The sequence below is a fragment of the Leptosomus discolor genome, chromosome Z (genome assembly GCF_034619465.1).
Source record: "Leptosomus discolor isolate bLepDis1 chromosome Z, bLepDis1.hap2, whole genome shotgun sequence".
NCBI lineage: Eukaryota > Metazoa > Chordata > Aves > Leptosomiformes > Leptosomidae > Leptosomus > Leptosomus discolor.
In genome coordinates this window covers 80,177,406-80,200,918 of record NC_141419.1, presented here as the reverse complement: position 1 = coordinate 80,200,918, position 23,513 = coordinate 80,177,406, and the positions used below count along the sequence as shown (strand labels likewise).

General features: G+C 43.8%; 1 protein-coding gene across 1 annotated transcript in view; it reads right to left on the bottom strand.

The window, feature by feature from the left end:
• The window catches only part of RANBP3L (RAN binding protein 3 like), a 36,241-nt gene extending 15,299 nt beyond the window's left edge, over positions 1–20,942 (bottom strand). Inside the window, exons 1-8 of the mRNA XM_086480160.1 lie at positions 20,687–20,942; positions 9,478–9,536; positions 9,182–9,218; positions 8,500–8,577; positions 7,351–7,425; positions 6,134–6,208; positions 5,399–5,523; positions 4,817–4,920 (exon numbers count right to left, since the gene is read on the bottom strand). Coding sequence (XP_086336286.1) covers positions 4,817–4,920; positions 5,399–5,523; positions 6,134–6,208; positions 7,351–7,425; positions 8,500–8,577; positions 9,182–9,218; positions 9,478–9,536; positions 20,687–20,942 — 809 coding nt within the window. The remainder of the gene's footprint in view (positions 1–4,816; positions 4,921–5,398; positions 5,524–6,133; positions 6,209–7,350; positions 7,426–8,499; positions 8,578–9,181; positions 9,219–9,477; positions 9,537–20,686) is intronic.
• Between the last annotated feature and the right edge of the window lie 2,571 nt (positions 20,943–23,513).

The following is a 23,513-nucleotide window of genomic DNA, read 5'->3' as shown; positions in this document are numbered from 1 at the left end:
TGAAGGAATTCCCAAGTACTAGCCATATCCATTTTACACTTAAGGAAAAAATTATTCTTTAGCACTATCACGCTTGATATGTTGCTAAGTGTGGTGGGCTGTCCCTGGCTGAACACCAGGTGCCCACCAAAGCTGCTCTATCACTCCCCTCCTCAGCTGGACAGAGGAAAGAAAACAAAAGGCTCATGGGTCGAGATAAGTACAGGGAGATCACTCACCAATTACCGTCACGGGCAAAACAGACTCAACTTGAGGAAATTAGTTTATTACCAATCAAATCAGAGTAGGATAATGAGAAATAAAACCAAATCTTAAAACACCTTCTCCCCACCCCTCCCTTCTTCCCCAGCTTAACTTTATTCCCGATTTCTCTACCTCCTCCCCTACAGCAGCACAGGGGGACAAGGAATGGGGGGTTGCAGTCAGTTCATCACCTGTTGTTTCTGCTGCTCCTTCCGCCTCAGAGGGAGGACTCCTCACACTCTTCCCCTGCTCCAGTGTGGGGTCCCTCCCATGGGAGACAGTCCTCCACGAACTTCTCCAACATGAGTCCTTCTCATGGGCTGCAGTTCTTCATGAACTGCTCCAGCGTGGGTCCCTTCCATGGGGTGCAGTCCTTTAGGAACAGACTGCTCCAGCGTGGGTCCCCCACAGGGTCACAAGCCCTGCCAGCAAACCTGCTCCCGCGTGGGCTCCTCTCCCCACAGGTCCACAGGTCCTGCCAGGAGTCTGCTCCAGCACAGGCTTCCCATGAGGTCACAGCCCCCTTTGGGCATCCACCCACTCCAGCACTGGGTCCTCCACGGGCTGCAGCGGGATATCTGCTCCACCGCTAAGCTCCATGGGCTGCAGGGGCACGGCCTGCCTCACCGTGGTCTTCTCCACGTGCTGCAGGCGAATCTCTGCTCTGGCGCCTGGGGCACCTCCTCCCCCTCCTTCTTACTGACCTTGGTGTCTGCAGGGCTGTTTCTCTCACATGTTCTCACTCCTCTCTCCAGCTGCTGTTCTGCAGCAGTTTTTCCTCTTCTTAAATATGTTATCACAGAGGTGCTACCACCATCGCTGATGGGCTCGGCCTTGGCCAGAGGTGGGGTCCATCTTTGAGCCAGTTGGCATTAGCTCTGTTGGACATAGGGGAAGCTTCCAGCAGCTTCTCACAGAAGCCACCACTGTAGCCCTGCCGCCCCCACTACCAAAACCTTGCCATGCAAACCTAATACACTAAGACTAACGGCAAATAAGAAAGAGAAATCTGAAAATCTCTCTCTTTTCAGCCTTGTAGCCTTTCATAGGTGCTTTGGGCTATGAAGAGGGAATCTGAAGTGTGTTTAACTAATGACTTTCTTCTCCTTAAGAACGTCCCCCACTAAAATTCACTGAATTGTGATCAGTCTCCCTCCTGCAATTTCATCTGCTACTTCTAGGCTATTCCAGTAGCAACTTAGTAAGGATAGCACTCCAGATGAGCTAAAAACCAGAAACTAGAGCCTTTATCAAAGAAATAACGTGGGAAATGGATTCTGATTATTTTCAGAAACATAAGGAAAAAGTAACTAGTGCAGGATCTTTCTTTTTCCAGACAGTTAACTGGAAGTGCCAGCCTTAAAGTCTTCCAGCCTTAAAGTCTTACTGTTGCTGCAGGGCAAGAACAAAGTGTGCCAGGGATGACATTTCCATGGAGATGCAAAACTGAGGCACTGAATTCAGGGAATGACCACTAACAAGGAAGAATGAGAGAAGGAGAAATGTGGATAAGATACTGGAGATGGACTAGATCCAGGTACTGTCCTTCTCAGAGTGTCCAGAAGGGTTTGAGTAGCTGCCAGTTCCAGTGCTGGCCTTGAACCCTTGCAGTTTTCCAAGCAAATCCTTGTGCAAAGCTGAATACATGTCCAGAAACCTGCGTTTTCCCAGCATTATATTTCTGTCATGACACAATCTCCTTTCCAAGCTTTTAATCAGACTCGAGAAACTGCTTCTCCTTTTCAGTTCATTACCACAGCCTGTTCAGGAAATGGAACTGTTGGCAGTTTCCTGGGACATGGACAGCTGCAGAGGGCTAACAAACCACTTTCGTTCATCTCTCTACAGAACTGCATCACATAGAGAAGAAGAGGTGGAACAGGAGGGAAAGTAAGAGAGACGTTTGTAAGCAGCAGTAATCCCTGCTGTTGAGTCTCTCTGCATGTTATTTTTTTAGGTAAATGTCAATAGTTACACCCTGATTGATAATTAAAAACAAATCTAAAATAATCTTAACAATGAGGCAGTCTGGCTGCAATGTCCACTATTGTGTAGCATGTATGTGGACTTTGAAAAAGTTCTTTGTTTGAGTACTTGTTCCCAAATTGCCTATGAGAAAACAGCTACCCCAAAAAGATTTTACCAAGGTATTTTAGAGCATCAGTCACTTAATATAGATCAGAAGAATGGCACCTACACCCCCCTGCAATTGCAGAAGAGCAGTAAGCACCTAGTTGTATTTAAATTAGTTTTCAACTTGTTAAATAAACCAACATTTACCACAACTGCAATATACAGAATTAATGAGGCACAAATACCCCAAGCAGATTAGCAATTCCTCTTTAAAAAAGAAAAGAAATACTATAAGCACTTCTAAGTCTTGTAACTTGTCAGGACTGAAACACTGCATTGCATTTCTTTGTCCATCTACTTCACAAGAGAAAGTGACTCACCTATCTTTTCCTAGATATTGTGCAGGTAACAGAAGGTAAATAGACTTGGGGTGTCAATACCAACTGATTTTGAAGTCAGTGCCATCTTCCCTTTAGCTCTTCCCGTATGTGCATTACCATCATTCTGAATCTGCTAAAAATCCAGCAGGCTGTGTGGCTCCATGTTGTCCTCTCAGGGCATCATTCACAGCATTAATTGTGATAGAAAAGGACAGGCTGACTCTTCCAAAAATCACAGTGAGCATCTGCCCTCTAATGTTGCTCTTCTTGTTGATAAGGATTAAGAATCTAAGTTGCCTGTGCATCTAAAAATCCCTTATCTCCTCAGAAACCCAGAACTGTGCATCCCAAATGTTGTGTGCAGAAACCTTTATCTGCGGCCCATCCAGCCCTGAAGAAGGCTGGAACAGACTCGTTTTCAATTAATATGTCCTCTGCCCAATTTGAGTGGGAGGGGGAAAGAAGGCAACATCACAAATGTGCTTCCTGTGGCCCTAGCCATTTTGAAATCTCATTCTTTTATTATAGCTGATCCCAGGTGTATTCTTGATGCTCACAACTTCCAGGTAAATAACCCTCATCAACCATCAGCAAGCAGTATTAATACCCAAAACATAACCTGCCAACACTAAGCTGGCTAACCGCAGACCAAATGTGCTCATGAGTCAGTCTCCAGAGAGAGGCAGTAGCCCACACCGGTATGAGCTCTTTCAGTCATATACAGATGCAAGGGCACAGGGCAACGTCCTAGTCCAAGGAAGTCAGCTTCCACATACAGACATTCTGAAGTCCGTGCTGATCAACCCATGTCTGCACAAAGATGCCACCCTATCACCATCATCACAGCTAACTTTTCATGCCAGAAATTCTGGTGTGTGCACGGGAAGCAGAGCACCAGTTGGAGAACTCAACTTGTCTTCCAAATCAGTCCTGTACGGTTTTCTTCATGTCTCCTGTACCCAATATGCTGGCATATTCTCGTAACTCCTGAGTTTCTCTGCATCTGTTGATGAGATGCAGCAGCTATGCAATCGGAATAGAGATCTCCAAAGGGACACAAAGAACACAGAATCATAGAATAGCTTGGGCTGGAAGGGACTTTTAAATATCATCTAGTCCAACCTGCAGTGAGCAGGGACATCTTTAGCTAGATCAGGCTGCTTGGAGCCCCATCCAACCTGACCTTGAATGTTTCCAGGGATGAGGCTTCTACCACCTCTCTGGACAACCTGTTCCAGTGTCTCACCACTCTCATTGTAAAAAAGGTCTTCCTAGTCTAAATCTGCCCTCTTTTAGTTTAAACCGTTACTCCTTGTTCTATTGCAACAGGCCCTTTGCTAAAAACATTGCACCCACCTTTCCTGTAGCCCACTTTAAGTACTGGAATAAGGTCTCCCCAGAGCCTTCTCTTCTTCAGGCTGAACAACCCCAGCTCTCTCAGCCTGTCCTCATAGGGGAGATGCTCCAGCCCCCTGGTCATCTTCGTGGCCCTCCTCTGGACCCACTCCAACAGGTTCATGTCCTTCTTGCACTGAGGGCCCCAGCACTGCAGGTGGGGTCTCACCAGCGCAGAGCAGAGTGGGAGAATCACCTCCCTTGACCTGTTAGTCACGTTTCTCCTGATGCAGCCCAGGATATGGTTGGCCTTGTGGGCTGTGAGTGGACATTGCCAGCTCATGTCCAGTTTTTCATCCACCAGTACGCCCCAGTCCTCTGCAGTGCTGTCCTCAATCCCTTCATCCCCCAGCCTGTATTGATACTGAGGGTTGCCTTGACCCAGGTGAAATACTAAAGATGGCTGTAAACATTCAAAATCGGGACATGTTTTGAACTGCCAAAGCTGCACGAGATGGCAAACCAAAATAGTTTCTGGCTTGGGGGTTGCTAATGAGAAACAAACTGTTCCACAGAGATTAATTCCCAGCAGAGGTCCATTTCTTATGGTGCACTGAGCTCATGTTAGCACCCACAAATCCTGGCACCACATGCAAACATCAGCGAGCACTGTGTGGGTGTAGTAGATAGCACGGGCTTAGTAACGTGTTAGACATGTAGGGCAAAAGTGTATGCCATAGGCAAAGTGACAAAATGGTTCAGAAATATAATAAACAAAAACTTACTGTGTTGTTTTAGAGCTGGGAAGATTCATGGTAGTAGATGACCTCACTGCTGTTTTGGAACTTAGTGAATTCTCAGCTGAGGAATAAGAGCTGTCTTCAGATAACTATGAATAATAAAACCAGATCAATTAATTAGACTAAGCTCATTTTCTGTTAAAAACAGATCTGATAGAAGTCCAGAGTCACTGAGGTATATATAAGGTATATATATATACATATATGTATATGTGGCAGTTGGCAGAGCTTTCTCCAGCTGTGTCTAAGTCAATGCCCTTAATCAAAATGCTAAAATGTTACTTTCTTAATAAACAAAATCCAAAAGACCCTCAAACCTGATTTGCCCAAATAATAGTGATACCTGAAAGCTGAGACAGCCTGCAGAGAAGAGATTTTTTTCAAAGACAGTCAGCATGAGTTTAACAGTTCACACCATGTCAGTGATCCATCAATTCCATTGAAACTGACATAGGAACTTTCTTGAAAACCATGCAGTAAATAATTAACTGCTTTAAAACAGCACAGTGGGTTTTTTAATTTGAGCTCCAAACATATATTAGTCAGTAAAATTACTTTTCTTTTTACCTGAACACATGCTTCTTTCTTAGTCACTAGAGGTACTACAGGATTTTCAGGACAGGTCAGGGCTTGTGGGGGTTGTAAAATGGCAGGTCTAATGATATTCCGCAATTGACTTTGTGACAGGGACCCTTGCAAAATACAAAGACAAAATATTTAAACAGAGACTTTTGCTTCACATCTAATTCATACCTATGTGTCTTGCATCTTTAACTGCTTACTTGCTACATATTCTAAAAAATTGTAATCCCTTCTAAAATACAGAACTCTGCAGTGACACTAACCTATTATTCTATCAGAATAAAATGGTAATGCTGTATATACATAAATATACTTCTTTATATTTATAAAATATATTTGTATTCATGTATTTAAATATAGATTGATATTGAAATTTACTGCTTTGTGTTAGATCTGTCTTCTGGTATCTCAAATTTAATTCAGCACCTGCAGACGCCAAGAGGGTTCTTCATTGCCTTGTTCAGGAGCAGAGTTACTCAGAAATGTGGAATTTCACTATTCAAGGTTATACTCAATCCACTCAGGAATTAAGTAGTCAGACCAGAGGCTCAGAACAGAGCTCACAGGACATTTACACTGTCAAACAAATAACTTATGAACCTCATAAAGCTACTTAGCCTATCACTCAGCATAGAGAAGGGTTGTCATTTTTATGTCTTCTGTATCTGTTAAGAACATCTTTGTGGAACTACAGTGAACAAATATTGCAGTGGTAGTTACCTTCTTCTGTACTTTTGATCAAGTCAGGGTTTCTTCGAGGAAGAGCTGAGGTCATGAATATGTTATTCTTCTTTACTACAGAACAAGGAATTTAAACTTTAACAATGAGTAATAACAAACTTTTAATTATTAATTCATATTTGTGTAACCCCTCCCTATTTTGGTAGTACTTTAGAGCAATGTTCCAACCTATCATCTAAACAATACCTCTGAGATAACTGTTGCTGTCTTCCATTTTACAGGTATGTAGACTTACGCACAGAAGGCACCATGGGTTTTCTGGCTATGTTAGAGACAGAAGTCTTTTGGATATTAACGCATGTTTTATACTCCTTCTTCAGCTTTGAAAACCAGGTACTACTCATTTCCAAAAGCCATTGAAATGGCAATGATATCTGGTCCAGTTTTAGGCTTTTTTAAGCTGAGTAAATAAGGCCCAAGAACATGGGAATAAATAAACATACCCTGCCCTGTTCTGCTAAAAAGGCTTTCATAACTTGCTATGACGATGGCAGCGCACCTCTGGTGCTGTTTTAATAAAAGTACCAAACACCAGCCAGAAAGTGATGGCAACCATGTACCACATCCTGTAAAGTAACACAACTGATACTCCACACACAATCACTACTTTTCATTGCAGAAAGAGTGGGTTCTGTGGCTATAACAATGTCGTGTCCTCTTAAGATGGTTTAGAAATCCCTTATGCCAAGGTCTGTCAAGGACCCGTGTCTGGTAAGAGACGCAGACTAGGATTCAAGACCACTCCATCATTCCTGTTAGTGGTAAGTGGGAGAATACTCCCAGGGTCACTGGTTAGGTGGAAGACAGGCTCCTAGGAGAGGAAATGATATTCCTGTAGGAACCATCACCACTAAATTGCAAGCAAACTAATTCATGTAACTACTTTAACTCCACTCTGTTCTTTCAAGTATAATTTGTTCCACACTGTGTAAATGCCTATCTGCAAATCATTCAAAGATTCCTCCCCAGCACAGCAGGATTCCCTAACACCAAACACAAAAAACACTTCTTCTATTGAACTGCCAGTCCTCCTCCTAACATATTTCTTTCTCCTGTCCAAATACCAGCCTAGTCCAACGAACTCCAGCTCTGTTCTGCAGAAAAAGCATTTCTGTACACTATTTTAGCTAATACCTGCTTTTCTGCATAAATAATTATTGTTTTGTTGTTTTCTTTTCTTGTTTGCTTTTAATTACCTGGATGGGAGGGAGGGAAGGTAGGAAGGATGGTAAAGGAAGATGATCTCCCTCTCTTTTGAGTGAGAGTTGTATCTGAAAGGATAAGAGACTGAAATTATCATTTGTTTCAAGGAAAAAAAAAAGATTCATTTTAAGGTTAGCCAATTTGATGTCATGCCTTCACTGGCAGTAGAATAAATTATCATCTGCTAAATGCCAGCTTTCTGAAGCAGACTGTTAGGTTATGCCTATATTGCTGAATTGGAGAGGTCTCTGAGGCCAAGTGGCCCAGCCTGGCTCCAGCCCATGGCTTACGGCTCTGGCCCACTCTGAACAGTTTCGTCTTGGAGACTGCCAGTTGGAGAGGTTCAAAACAGAACCAGGGCATGAGCTATCAGTTAAGCAGTGTGGACAATCACTCAAGCTTCCTCCTGCATGCTGCTTTATTTTTTGGTATAGGCATACCCTAACATTTCTACCACATCTATGATGTTTTGTGTATGACCTCAGCATGATTTTCAGAGTAAACCAAACTTAGCTTATCTTAAATCCTCTTAGCTATACTCAAGTGTATCACAGGACAAGATAAAACAAAATATAGTGTACAAATATTAATGCCTAAATTCAGAAGCAACTTTCTGGTCCCGTCCATATGTTAAATAAACACTGGAAAAACCAGATCAGTCCTTAAGCACAGTAGCCTCAGTAACTCATGTGCATTCCCCGTAGATGCAATACACAGTGTGTAAAGGACCTTCCAGGTCAGCTGTTGGATGGACGGAAGGAGGGGCCCTTCTAGAAACTGCTTTACATTTTCAGGGATTGCCTGGGGAACACTGATCTCTTCCACAAATCAGGGGATCTCATTCTTTTCCAGCCTCCCTCCTCCCTTGACTGTGTAAGCAATTCAAGGAAACGATATGAGACACACAGATTTTTCACTACTTTATGTAAAATCATGTAAGTACGGAAAATTAATATATTTTTACTTTAAAGGATATTTATTGGAAATTCCCAGCAAGTTTGTATCAATGTTTAAGTCTTCATGGCTTGCAGCATTTCTACAGTGCAGAAACGTTTCTTAGACGGGAAAATTCCTTCTCTTCTTTACCAGATGAGAATACAGAACTACAGTAACTAAAACATGACTGGAGCTAAAAGTCATACCTGTGTCAGACTGAGAGTCAGACTTCTGGAAAGTAAAAGATGATGATCTTGCACGTTTTCTGGAACAACTAAAGAAATCTAGAGAAAAGTAAATATAATGTTGTGCAGGGACAAACTGGCAAGAGATTTCAGCACAATAGTATGATACGGAATCAAAACCCGAACACAGTAAATTCTAGGAATGACTTACAGGAACAGCTTTAAGGCAGTAGCTAAGCAAGCGGGCTTTGGAATCTCAGTCAACACCTGACACAAAGCCCTAGGGAGTCTTCTTTATTTCTACTAAGTTCAGGGAACCTAAATCAAGCACTTAGAATCAGTTCATAGCCCATAGGCTCAGAAGACATTAAGAATGAGAAGTTACATTATAAAGTAGCTTAAACAAATAGAAAAGGGTACCTAGGAGCTGATGAATACACTTGGGCACTTTTCAGGGCTTCTGGAGGTTGGCTTTCTGGTAAATATGGGAGGTAAGATGAAAGAATTCTTGAAGTAAGACAGGGACATATATATATATTAGAACATAGTAGGTGGCTCTACAACCCACATAGTCTTAGTTTACTAACAGGGATTTGTCCCTGGTCATAGAAGGTAAGGGTCTAAACACTATTTTCACAGGCAACAGTCAGACCTACAAGTGAGCCAGTGTATTATTATACTGTTTCAATGGGGTGGTTATTACCATTTTCAGCTTTGCAAACTGGGTCTTCTGCAGGCCGCTGGAAAAAAAAATATAAATGTGGAAAGGTCAAGGAGAACAGAACAGCCATCTTCTAGACCAGGAGACATATTTGATATGAATCCAGCATATATGCATTAAAAGCAGTCTTGTTTCTAGTTTCTACTCTTTCCTGCTCTATTTTGAGGCCAAGTTTTAACCTTGGATAAAACCTCTTATTACTGCTAAGATCACTGTCTCATATCCTCATATCTCAGCATATTTTATCAATTATGAAAAAAAAAAAAAAAGCTTTTTACCTTCAAAGGACGGTCCTTCTTTTCAAAAACAAATGTCGGCTGGGAAAGCACTGATCTCTCTGAAAAAGAGAAGAGATAATTTTTAATAACAATTCTATAATAGCATGTCCCAACCACTGTTCTTGAAGTGCTGTGCAGCAAAAACCAGGAATCTATCCTGTCATTACAAAGGAAGAAATTATAAAGGTGCAGTGATATACAGCACAGTCCATAAATTAAAAAAAAAAAGCTAGAGTCCTCAAATCCCCATGTGAGTTTTGCCTAACTAGATGCCACAGGATTTGGCCTCTTATTTTTTTACACTTCTTTTAGTTAAAAAGAACAAAAAAGTGCTTTTAGCCTTTACAAACAACAGCTGCCATCCTTTAAGACCAAGGGTGAACTGCAGCTTTGGTTCTCCAAAAAGTGCAAGGATCTGACACGTAAAATGATCCCAAAAGGAAAGCAAGGGAGTATGTAACACTTGGCCTCCCAGCTACAGTCACACTTCCCATGCTTTAGGCCTCAGGTATGTGAATGCCTAGTGTCAGTGTGAGTACGTGTGAGTATGGTATATAAACATATGAAGTTCTATAGAGTAAACTCTACTCTCAGGCATACCTCTGCATTTCTTAGGTATGACTGAAAACAACTTTGGATCCTTTTTTTTTTTTTTTTTTTAATGAAAAGTATTTCAGCATACAGCTGCCTCACATCAGATTTTATGTTTAGAGTTCCCTACTTCTACATCTTATATGACTTCTTCAGGCTACTTCCTTTGCTAACAATGAGACTTTCACAGCCTGTGCAACTCTGATGGACTAACTTGGGTCATCGGTGTAAACAAAGAAGTTGCTGGCACATTTATTATACCAATAAATAGCACCATTAAAGAGCAAAGAAGCAGACAGAAATAGATGTTTTAAACCACCACATACAAGATTCATCTCATACTAGCTTGAGATGTCTGTAATGTGCAGTCAATAGAAACAATCAGCTTCTGGGCACGAGCGTATTTTAGCTGTGTACGTTAGGAGATGAATGGAAGCCTAAAGGCAAGTATTTCTGTCCACAGGTGATAAGGACTGACTAGGCTGACTGCTGAGCCACATGACTGGCCTTTGGCCAGGAAATCCCACACTTGACATGTTGTTAATTGACATTTGACAGAATATTTACCATGTACACACCATTTTACACTTCCTCTGTTACCTGTTCAACAAAAATGTCCATGAGAAAATATATGGATCAATATTTTTATCTTGGCTTGCACACATATCTGTGATCAAACATGTCTAGCATTGTTATCAATTACTTAAAGGTTTAATAAAGCAAATATCAGCCTACCATGGAGAGGTTAAAATTACTAAACAGACACATATTCAACAATCAATAAAAAAGTGAACAGATCAAATAAATGCTGCTTGTATGCAAACAGGGGCAAGAAGCACAAAACTGGTACTCAAGCTCAGTGATACAGACACAGCAGTAATAACAAATAGAGATCTCATAGAATCACAGATTTGCTGTTGTTAATTTTATATTTGGGCATTATAAGCGTGCAAAGGACTGAATTTAGCAAACTTGGCATGCTTTGCAACAAAGGTCTGGTTTATCCTTAATAGAAAACACAGAAAAAAGTTCACACTGTTCAGCTCCATAAGGGATAACTCTCTGCCATTGAAATTTGAAGAAAATTTCCATAATCTGGTTGCAGCTGGGGGTTCCATGGCACAGCATGAGATGGAGCAATTCCACTTCTATTCACTAGAGGGGAGTGACATACATAAACAATAGTATTTCACTGAAATATAATAGGCTTTTTTCCTGTTTCCTTAAAAAAAAAAAAGTACTTGTTCATTCTTATTGAATGAAGGAAAAATACAAAAACTAAAGCATGACTACAGAAACCTTCATATTGTCCACATGTAACGGGTCTGCGTGGCAAGGTTTTGGTAGCGGGGGGGGTTACAGGGGTGGCTTCTGTACGAAGCTGCTAGAAGTTTCCCCTATGTCAGATATAGCCAATGCCAGCCGGCTTTAAGACAGACCCGCCGCTGGCCAAGGCCGAGCCCATCAGCGACAGCGTTTTTCACCTCTGTGATAACGTATTTAAGAGAGTGAAAAAGTTGTTGCACAGCAGTAATTGCAGCGAGTGAGAGGAGTGAGAATATGTGAGAGAAACATCCTGCAGACACCAAGGTCAGTGCAGAAGGAGGGGGAGGAGATGCTCCAGGCGCCGGAGCAGCGATTCCCCTGTGGCCTGTGGTGAAGACCAGGGTGAGGCAGGCTGTGCCCCTGCAGCCCATGGGTGGTGGAGCAGATGACTGCCTACACCCCGTGGAGAGCCCCCACGCCAGAGTAGGTGGGTGGCTGAAGGAAGCTGTGACCCCGTGGGAAGCCTGCACCGGAGCAGGCTCCTGGCAGGACCTGTGGCCCGTTGAGAGACAGAAGCCCACGCTGGAGCAGGTTTGCTGCCAGAGACCCTGTGAGGGGGGCTCACGCTGGAGCAGTCGGTTCCTGAAGGACTGCACCCCATGGAGGAGACCCACGCTGGAGCAGTTCATGAAGGACTGAACCCATGGGAAGACTCACGCTGCAGAAGTCATGGAGGACTTTCTCCCGTGAGGGGGAGCCCACATTGGAGCAGGGGAAACATGTGAGGAATCCTCCCCCTGAGGAGGAAGGAGCGGCAGAAAACAACAGTGTGATGAACTGACCCCAACCCCCATTCCCTGTTTTCTCCCTGTGCCACTGGGGGGGGAGGAGGGAGAAAATCGGGATCAAAGTTACGCCCAGGAAAGGAAGGAGGGGTGGGGGGAAGGTGTTTTAAGATTTGGTTTTATTTCTCATTACTCCTCTCTGAGTTAATTGGTAATAAATCACATTTCCTTTCAGTTGAGTCTGTTTTGCCCGTGACGGTAAATGCTGAGTGATCTCCCTGTCCTTATCTCAACCCCACAAGCCTGTTGTTTTTTTTTTTTTTCTCTCCTCTCTCCTGTCCAGTTAAGGAGGGGGAGTGATAGAGCGGCATTGGTGGGCACCTGGCATTTTGGCCAGGGTCTACCCACCACACCACAATACCTCTCAAAGCTCAGAAGTTAGCAATATTTTTAAAGGTACGTTTACTACTCCAAAGCATGGAATTAGCAGAGTCAATTGCTGTAAAAAAGGAACTGACTTGCTATCACAGAGTTAACTTTGATGGAGCTAAAAGGTTGTAGGGAGTTTGAAGGAATTAGGAAAGTTCACTACAACTTAAACAACAAAATTCCAGTAATAGTTGAAAACCCAGAAGTTCCTGAAGAAAAATTCATTAACTGGTTGATTACCAACAGAAACACATGAAGCTAGGGTATAATGGTACCTCCTAAAGACAGAGATGTGTATTTTGATATTGCAGTCAATATAAAAGATATATCCCATCAACTGCTTTTGAGCCAAAGCAAAAACTTTCTTGCCATCTGTAGATTTAGTCAGAGGTTGCTGATGCTGCCACGGTTATTTATCATTTTATGGTTCTGTATCGCTTCTACCCAAATCAAGAAAACTTTTTTCTAATTCCTGAAAAGTATTCCATGTAGCTCAACAGTATGATCTTCACCCCTCTATTGGGACATTCATAACAGATTTTTAAAAATATGTTTCCGTTAACTATATATGTATCCTATGTATCAATTTCCAATTAGACTTCTCAGATATTCCAGCCTAAAATATCTGCAGCTGATCCCCACAGGAAAAGCAATGCAGAATTACTTGTGGATGTAACATACGACCATCAAGGAGTTAACATATTCATGTCAACATGCTAATTTTAACACTGGTGAGCAACTTCTCTCCTTCGTTTTCTGCTGCTGCCAGGGAGGATGTCAGTGTGCTGGGAGCAGAAGCCTTTCTGCACCCTTCTTTCCTAGCAGCGGCAGGGGGCACCCAGCCAGGCAGTGCCTGACTGTCCAAGGGAAGAGGCAGCAGCAGCCAAAGCCGGCAGGAGCGGGAGTGGGAGCAGGAGCAGGGTGGGCTGGAGCCGTCCCTCCTCCTCCTCCTCAACAGGACATGGACAGACACAGGCTGGCTAGGGCCTGGTTATAGCTGGGCCACTCCAGTCCGCAGCAGCTTGGTACTTGTGGATAAAAGAGACTCTTGGAAAAGTCACCAGAAAAACCTGCCAAATGGGCTGCCTCTGGCTGCAGGGACGGGAATAATCCACCAGCCTCAGCCAAGAGTCCAGACACCGGACCTGTCTGTCTGCCCATGAATAATCACTGCAGATTGGGCTCTTTTCCTCACTACAGTTCCCCTGAAGCTGCTGAATTAGAAAGGTCTTGGCCTAATGTTTGCTGCATTCAGAGTTCAAAATAAGGCCTTGCCCAAAGACACATTAGAAACATCCAGTTCCCATGTTCGAGACGTTACCTGCGTGGCTTCTGGCTCCACCCTCCTGTCCTGTGCAGAAGCACTACCAAACGTGCGCTGACCTGAGCCCCCCAACATGGCCTGGTGCCCGCTCTGCTCTGCTCTACTCATCCAGCATGGGCATCCCCGCTCCATCTCTCTGCTCAACGCTCCGCCTAGCACCGTACACGCGGGCAATATCGGCAAATTACGGTTGTTCGTATGCCCAGTTGGAGAGAGAGTGCATTTGTAGAGTTCCAGTTGAAAGAAAATACAGAGATGTATTTGGGAAAATAATTGCTGTCTGCTGCCTAAGCCTAGGAAGCACTAGTCAGAATGACATGCAAGATATAATGTAAAATTGTTTTCACCAGCTTTGCTTGTATCCAAAAGCCAGTGTAGTCCATGAGGTGTATGGGTCCTTTGGCCTTTGCTGTGACATTCCACTTCTCAGTTTTACTGCTACTGCTTTTTCTAAAGCTGTAGAAATTTCACAAAATAAATACATTAAAAAATAACTGGGAAACTCATGGGTCTGAAAATTTTAGAGTTGGTATTATTATTGCTCCATCTTGCTCAGAGAACAGATAAATGATCCTTAACCCTTGAGGGCTAAGGACACAGCGGAGAGAATATGAGCCCAAATCTCTCTCCAATTTTCAGGCAGTCATATGCCTGAAGTCGCAAGTCAAAAGTGGCTGACAGGGTTAAGGCTCTATTCCTCACAAAGCAAAAATGCCTCAAATCATTATAAGGGTAAGACAGGAATTTGTGATCTCAATATAAGTTTTTTAACTTCTAACTTTTAAACAGTTAATTTTTACGTTTTCAGATTCAAAAGAAAATAAATTCTGTTGCATCTTCACCATAACCAAACTTGCCAGAAGTCTGAAAACATTTTAATTCATATTCATACCCAATACTTTCACATTTTTTGTATCTACAGTTGGGAACCTATATCTACAAAAAATAACAGTAGAAGGTTTTGTATCACTCAGGATAGCTGACTCCAGCAAAAGTTGTGACTGTCCATCAATCTAAAAATCAAACTGATTATGTATATGGATTAAAGTGCTAAAATGCAGGCATCAGTTTGACAGCTATTACAGTTCTTATACGCGAGTCATATTTTTCTCCTCCAGTCTCAGCAATGTATACTATTGTAGAAAGGAAGTACAGAAACTGATTTTCTTATTCCAATTTTTGTTCTGTTAAAATTGATTTAATTATTGATCCCCTTTAGCTAATTACAAAATTGAGTAACTATTTAAGGGATCAGGCTTTCTGTGTTGTCAAAGGTTTGCAACATCACCCAGATTTTTAAATTCCTGCTCAGTGACTAGACAATACCTTCTTCAGGGACTAGTCAGCCAGTGTTGAAGCAAGCTGTAACTACTTTTCCAGTAAATTAACCTAATACGTTATAAAATATAAAGTTAGACACTTTATATGGTGTTCTGCTTTTCTGCTTTGTATTAGATTTAAAACGAGGCCTAACTGAAAGCCATATGAAAAACTGTACCTTTACATATTTCACTACAGAGCTGGCAATAGGCATTTTGTAGTCTATTTGCCAACCGAGTGCAAATGATCAGTTAGGTGTCAGGATTCTCATGTTTCTTTCAACAGTTTCATGAAGAGAATTTCTTTAAAGGCCTAGTGCCCATCCACTGGATTTTGCCTGAGCTTCTACTATTCCCACAACTCTGTATGTCATTTGTATAGCTCTTTACAAATAACTACCAATCCTGCAATCAGGTATTTCAGCTACAAAACTGAATCCTTCTCACAAAACACCCAGTAGTTCATAACTGTCAACAAAGACGTAACACTGATAACAAAAGCTGACTTGCAAAAAATAACATTTTTCTCAAATTCCTTAAATTAAAATTAAAACCTAAAAATAACCTCTTTGGGTTTTGTAGCAATCTTATTTGCACATCATAAGAAAACTTTTAATTGTAAAACAAACTACAGTTTTTACTTTACACAGTTTTACTATGTTTGTGTGGCAAGGTTTTGGTAGTGGGGAGGCTACAGAGGTGGCTTCTGTGTGAGGCTGCTAGAAGCTTCCCCTGTGTCTCATACAGCCAATGACAGCCGGCTTCAAGACGGATCCAGCGCTGGCCAAAGCCAAGCCCATCAGTGATGGTGGTAGTGCCTCTGTGATAATGTGTTTCAGAAGGGGGGGAAACTGCTGCAGAACAGCAGCTGGAGAGAGGAGTGAGAGTATGTGAGAGAAACAGCCCTGCAGACACCAAGGTCAGCAAGAAGGAGGGGGAGGAGGTGCCCCAGGCGCCAGAGCAGAGATTCGCCTGCAGCACATGGAGAAGACCACGGTGAGGCAGGCCGTGCCCCTGCAGCCCATGGAGCTTAGCGGTGGAGCAGATATCCCGCTGCAGCCCGTGGAGGACCCAGTGCTGGAGTGGGTGGATGCCCAAAGGGGGCTGTGACCTCATGGGAAGCCTGTGCTGGAGCAGACTCCTGGCAGGACCTGTGGACCTGTGGGGAGAGGAGCCCACGCGGGAGCAGGTTTGCTGGCAGGGCTTGTGACCCTGTGGGGGACCCACGCTGGAGCAGTCTGTTCCTAAAGGACTGCACCCCATGGAAGGGACCCACGCTGGAGCAGTTCATGAAGAACTGCAGCCCATGAGAAGGACTCATGTTGGAGAAGTTCGTGGAGGACTGTCTCCCATGGGAGGGACCCCACACTGGAGCAGGGGAAGAGTGTGAGGAGTCCTCCCTCTGAGGCGGAAGGAGCAGCAGAAACAACAGGTGATGAACTGACTGCAACCCCCCATTCCTTGTCCCCCTGTGCTGCTGTAGGGGAGGAGGTAGAGAAATCGGGAATAAAGTTAAGCTGGGGAAGAAGGGAGGGGTGGGGAGAAGGTGTTTTAAGATTTGGTTTTATTTCTCATTATCCTACTCTGATTTGATTGGTCATAAATTAAATTAATCTCCACAAGTTGAGGGATTTTTTGCCCATGATCTCTCCTTGTCCTTACCTCGACCCACAAGCCTCTTGTTATATTTTCTCTCACCTGTCCAGCTGAGGAGGAGAGTGATAGAGAGGCTTTGGTGGGCACCTGGTGTTCAGCCAGGGTCAAACCACCACAACAGGAAAATAAAAGAAAAGAAAATAACTTATACGCTGTTTACAGCTATTACTTGAAAAAAAAAAAAAAAAAAAAACACTAAGAGAAAATATTGTGCCTGGTATTTTGCATCCAGAAAAAGAAAGCAACAATGGACTAGCATGTAAGTGGAAGACATGGATCCAGAAAACAGTACAGTTCCATTCAAAAAAAAGGAATTACTTTGTTTACGCTAGCTGGTGATCTGTCCATTAACATGTTGCCTCAAGGAGCATCAGAGTTAGACTATATACTAATACGACCAATTTTTTGTTCAATATGCTGCAAAACCACAAAAGTACCTATATTTCAGATAATAAAACTGCAATAATAGGCAGAAGATAAATACATATAGTGAAAATATTAAGTAGGATAAATTAACACAAGGCTTTGCTATCCAAGCTCAGGCTCATGTTTAAAATACTGGTTTTGGCTTTTGATACAAAAAGACATCTGTCAATATTTCCAGAGATGGACCATCTTCATCTAAAAAGAGGCAAAAAAACAATAACAACCTTCTGGCTAAGAACAGTGTTTGCCAAACCTGCAGTAGAACCATGGTTTCTGTTTTATAAATACTCACTGAACATAAAATAGAGACAGTTCACAGCCAAGCGAGGGCGCAACAAGGCTGCCAGCTAACATCTCAGGTCCCTCAGTGACCTCAGTACGTAAGCCAGGCTTTCCTCTGCCAAAACTTAAATGAGGAAGATGACACAAGGCAAAATGGGGATGTCCTAGAACAGTACTTTAAGCATCCAACTTAATAAAATTGACCAACTTTAATATGTACAGAAAAAGCTTTTAAAAATCTTGCACTGCTGATCCTGAGTGACAGGTCTGTTTCCGTAAGCACCGAGCAGTTGAGGACCCCAGTGGAATTCACACACGGCTGGCTGCTCAGCACCGTTGAAAAATCAGGTCACTTATTTAAGACTCTAAATATGGGCATGGAAACCTACTTTCAGATTCCCATTTGTTACCCTTCATACTTTTGATTTTTGCTTACGAAGCATGAAGTACTTTCTAGGACAACTCACTTAAAAATTAAGATCAGTTTTAATGCCAAAATGGCAGGACTTTCCAAGCAAATTTTTTTTTTTTTTTTTTGCTAAGACATTGTAAGACAAGATTGATTAATTCATTTGCATCTAAATCTATTATACATACACGGTGGATTTTTTTCATCAGTAACCACTAAAAACAAAATGGGAAAAAAACCCAGGGCCATAAATCAAATTAATCTGGTCAAATCTGCAACGCTAATCAGAAGAGTTTTCCATACACAGAAGTACCAGAGACACATGTTGAAATTTTCAAGTTCAGTATCTTAGTCATAATTTCCAGACTTGTAAGCTAATTGAATCATTTCTTTTAGAATATGCTTCTATTGAATAGCGTCAGTGAATCAATAAATTTGCAACAAGCTCTCATGAATCCTGATTTTCCAAAAAGTTCAACAGAAATTGTTCTAAATAATTAGTCCAAAACCATGCTGAAGTGTTTTATAAGAAACAGTTTCAGCATTATTAAAATTAAGTACTTCAAACATACTGAGATGAAGTTTTGGATAAAGCCTTTCGTTTTTGAAAAACATCATTGTTGAGAATTTTATCTCTAGAGAACTTAAACATATACCACAGATGTTTAGCCACTGGCTGTGCTTGCTACAGAAGTGACTGTACTTCGGTGGCCCACGAAGAGATTGCTGAACACAGCACTGCATGCTGTTCAAACGCTCTGTATTAAATATGAAGTGTATTATCTTGGGTTCAGATAGCATCCCATAAATACAGTCTAGGGAACTGGTAAATAACTTCACACATCCCTGTTTGGATCAACAGCACATCGTCAAAGAAGTGAGTTTCCATTTCATCGTACTCAAAAAGAGGAAAGGAAGAGTTCACTCAACTGACTAGCGAGAAGTAAAATTTCTGGAAGCATTCATTCTAGGACAGCTTTACTGTACTGTTAAGACTCCAATGTTGCATATTCTTTGTTATACAAATAGTTCATAAGCCACATAAATACTTTTACTGTCATCAGTGAGACCAGTTAGGAGAGCAAGGATTCTTCATCCAGGCACAGTTGTGCGGAATCAGGTCTTAAATTTTCAAGGCATGTTCACCCACTCTTCAGTCACTCTTCTCAATGCTACAGATTCTAAATACAGTTTTCTTGATCAGTGTGGAAAGAGTTCTTTTACTCAAACAATTCCACTTACTACTCCTAGCTTCCACTGTGGGTTTATAGCATGCTGTATGCAATTTAAAAATTAACATATTTCTTTTCAGCCGTGTTCAGCCATGCAGCTGACAGCCTGCAAAAATGTTTATAAATACAGCACTTGTCACACCCACTCATCTCTGTAGAGTGCAGTCCTCACCTTTATAGGGGCAAGCATAAGCAAGCGTTAAAACAACAAAAAAAAAACCTATCCCAGCAATACTTTAACATAATTTCTGAGAGAAATGAAACCCAGTTGGCTTTATTTCAAACTTTAGAAAGAAAATATGTTGGGGAGTCTCATCACAGCAGTGTAATTCTAGCAGTGATGCAATGCCAGAAGTAACCAGGTCACTAGACCAGCGGGACTGTGCCAAAGCATGTAACCAAAAATTGTTTTATAAACACTGGAACTTCTAACATCCTAGTGCTCAGCATTTTTAACCTATCATAAAAGCCTGTAAAATACTCAATGCAAGAGCAATAAAATTCGTAGGCATATAAAGCTTTACAATTTTCAGAGCATTGTACCAATATTAAATTGCATAAATCCCTACAAAGTAGCATAGAAGTAGCACTCGGGTTTTTTGTGCAGAAATTTAACTATACAGGTAATAGGGCCATGATCCAACAACTCTCACATGTTTTCAAATTTTAGGCATGTAAGTAAATTGGACTACGTGTGCCCAACACTAAGCACAAACTGAAAGGCTGGTTGACTGATAAATTAGCCTAAGCACTCTAAACTGTATCAGTCATAGCAACAGGTTTTGAGTTTGAAAGCACATGCTTCCTTCTGCTGCTTTGAGTTCATTCATCAACCTGCATGATAGAAAAGCATTGGTGGCATCATCTTAAAAATGTCCTTAATATTTGCGCTGGTTTCTTTACTCATCCTCTTAAAAAATGTTATGATTAGAATTTCATACAAATCATTCTCAATTCTTGGCCCTGCTCACTACCTAGGCGACAAAGGGCTTCGCTGTCCGCCTCTGGAGTCAGGCATCTTTCTGAAGGGCTAGCCTGGGCCAGTTTTGCTCCCGCTGCCCAGGTGCACAGGGCACGGCAGGAACTGCCAGGAAAGCGAGCACTGCTCCCAGGTATGGCCAGGAAAGCCAGCGCTGTTCCCACCCACTGTGAGGACCAGCATTTGGGAAAGCTGCAGAAAGTTGAAATGACAGGGGAGTCAACACTCAGAAACATGGCGAGACTTCTCGGGGGGGCTCTACAGGTACAATCCCAAACATACACTATCCAGTAGTGTCTTTTCCTCAACTAAAATATAAATTGGAGGTTCCTGACACATTACTCGCAAGAACTTGCAATAAAGAAGCTAGAGCCAGCCAAGTTGATGTTTTGCATCACCCACAACACTGTCACCATCCAGGCACACTTTTTGTGTTTATCCCATTGCCCAGAAACCTCCTTGCAGGGGCAACACAGGGGACATGCAAAACGTACTAGCCAATAAAGCCTACCTGCACAGCAGTCCTCCTCGGGATTTGCCTTGCTGCTACAGGAGCCAGGGCAGGGCCTGTGGGCAGTCTGTCCTTGCAGGCGAGCGGCTCCGTGCAGAGCCCAGGGGTCACTGGGCCGGTCTCTTCTTTTGGGGAGGTCAGGCTTAGCCTTCACGCTGTGCCCGGATCTGAGTGAAACGTCATAGCCTCCACAGCACCGCCGTGTATCTGTACACAGAACATCCCCTCTGCAAGCAGGAGTTGGCTGGTTTCTCATTATGAGGGCCTCAGAAGTACCCTTATCTATCTATATATGTAATCATATGTGTATATATTAGGTATATAAGCCCCGTAGTTGGGTCCAGAGGTCTGGATTTGGTCTTATTAGCTGTTCCTCAGGCCTGCCTGACCTCAGAACCAGCCGGGCGAGGCCCCGCGACGACCAACCCTCGCACCCGCCACCGGACGGGAACGGCCGCGACGCCGCCAAGGGCCCGGGCGCCGCGGAGGCCGCCGCCGGGCAGCGCTTCACCGCAGCGACCGGCGGCCGCTGCGGCGGCCCGCGGGGGAGTGAGGGCGCGCGGGTTCTGCAGTGACAGCCCGGGGCGAGCTCTTGGCTGGGGCTGGCCGTTGGGAGGGGATATGTAGAGCCGGGCAGATTAACGTCGGAGGGCGGGCGGGGCAGCGGCCGGAGGGACTGTGAGTGGCGGTTACCGGCAGCGGCTGAGGGGACGCGGGGGAGGGCTCAGTCACGGTGGGCGCCGGGCGGGCGGGGAGGGTCGGGGCCGCCCGCTGTGCAGAGAGGGGCGTGAGGAGCCTCCCGCCGAGCGGGAGAGGCTGGCGCCTGCTGCGGCTGGTGGGGTTGTTAGCGCCCACGGCGGCTTCAGGGGGCGGGCGGGGCTGGGCTGCCCGCGGGCGCTGGCGGGGCTGGCTCGGTTCCTGCCGCGGTGAACTACCCACCGAAGGCTGCTGCAGCTGCTGTGCCGCTGCGCCGCAGACCGCCGGAGCGAGCGGTCCCGTCTCCGGGCCCCCCTCCGAGAACGTCCATGACCGCACAGCCCGCCCGGCGGCGCTGAGGGGCCGAACCCCCGCAAGGGTAGTCGCCAGGCTCGGCGGGCTGAACGGCGCCGTCCGCCGCCGGCCCGGCAAAGGGCGGCGCAGGGCCGGCGGCTGCCTGGGGCGGCTTGTTACGGCGTGGGCCGAAGAAAGCCGGGGCCGACAGCCGGCTGGCTCGGGCCCGGGCGCGAAGGACAGAGGCCTGCGGGGAGCGTGGGCGGGCGGTCCCCGGCGCCCCCATGTCGGCGCTGGAGCGGGAGCGGCGGGAGGGGCTGCGGCGCTGCCCGGCCGGTCCGGCACAGCGCGTCGTGAGAATGCACCGGGTAGAGCCGAGAGCTGAAAAGCAGCGGAGGTGCTGCCCTCGTCGGTGGTTTCGTCATGGAGGACCTGTATTTTCCTCTCTAATGGAATTGTAGATTTTGTTTAGCAGTTATCTCTTTTGATACTGCGCTTGGTACTGACTTCTGGGCCTTTTTGTGTTCAAAAAGATTGTGAAACCAAGCGAAGAAGCCTAGCACTATGATTACTCCCATGTTGACACGAACCAAATGCTATTGCAGGCCTGGTGTTAAACAGCCTGTAATCCCAATAGTTCAAGACAAAAAGGTAGGAATTTTCTGAAAGTTCATCAGAACCATATGTCTAGTCTGATCTAGTTGCTCTGCACAGCCAATCTCAGATGTTTTACAGAAAAAAATGCAAGAGGTCGAAGAGCAGGCAAATAGTGAGTAATTTTCCCTCGTTAGAATCCCAGTGTGTGTTGGCATTAAGTCCTGAAGTGTGCCGTTCTACCCCCACTGCAGTACCCTCTGTTCTGTCAGTACCAAGTATTTTTGTGAACTCCAATTAAATGTGCAGCCTCAGTCTAAGCCTTACTAAACCCTTGGCTTCACAGCAAGTTCCACAGTCACCGTGTTACGTGACGAACTGTTTGCCATTTTTGATTTCACAAATTTTCAGTTTAAGTTGAACAGCGCCTTGTTACTGGTGTGTGCAACAGTATTGTTCTGGTTTCTGAACGTTTCATTGTTTTATACTTTGATCACATATTCTATTCATCTTCTGAGCAAAACTGTTTGAAACTTTTCAGTCATATTCCTCTGAGAATTGCTTCTGCTTCAATTGCAGCTCTCGAGGCTCCACTTCCAGGACACCTTTGTCCGGACTGAGGTGGCCCATAGTCAACATTGTGGAAAAGGCAATGGCACAGAGCTGTGCCTGATTGCTCCAGAATTATTTTTCATTCTCTTCCACATGTTTGCTAACACCTCAGTCATTTTTCTGTCGTATTGCAGATTGAACAGAGCTTTAATCACACTGTTCGGGGTAATTCCCAGTTTTTTTAAGATTACCAAAGAGTTAATTTAGAGTCCCATAACATGAATTTAGAAAGCATATTTTCTTCCAGACAATAATTTGTCATTAGTATTATGTCATTAGTCGTTGTGTTAGTGACTACAGGGTAGAAGTTTTCTCAACTTCTTCAATGTCTTCTCTCAACTGACTAACTTAAGTAACTCATTTGCAAGTGTTGCTGCTGCATTGTTGGCCCCTTTCCAATTCACTGCACTACATGCCTTAACATGAAACCTGTTTTTCATCTCTGCTCAATAAAACTAATAATTTCGTTCTGCTTTCTTTTTTTTTTTTTTTTTTTTAATTTCAAAGCTTTCTGCTTTGTCTTAGGTATCTTTTGAGTCATGTTAATACTTGGTCTGATGCCAATAATATTTAGTTGTGGGCTACCTTTGGACTCACAAATGCCTAAATATGTGACATAACTACTACATAA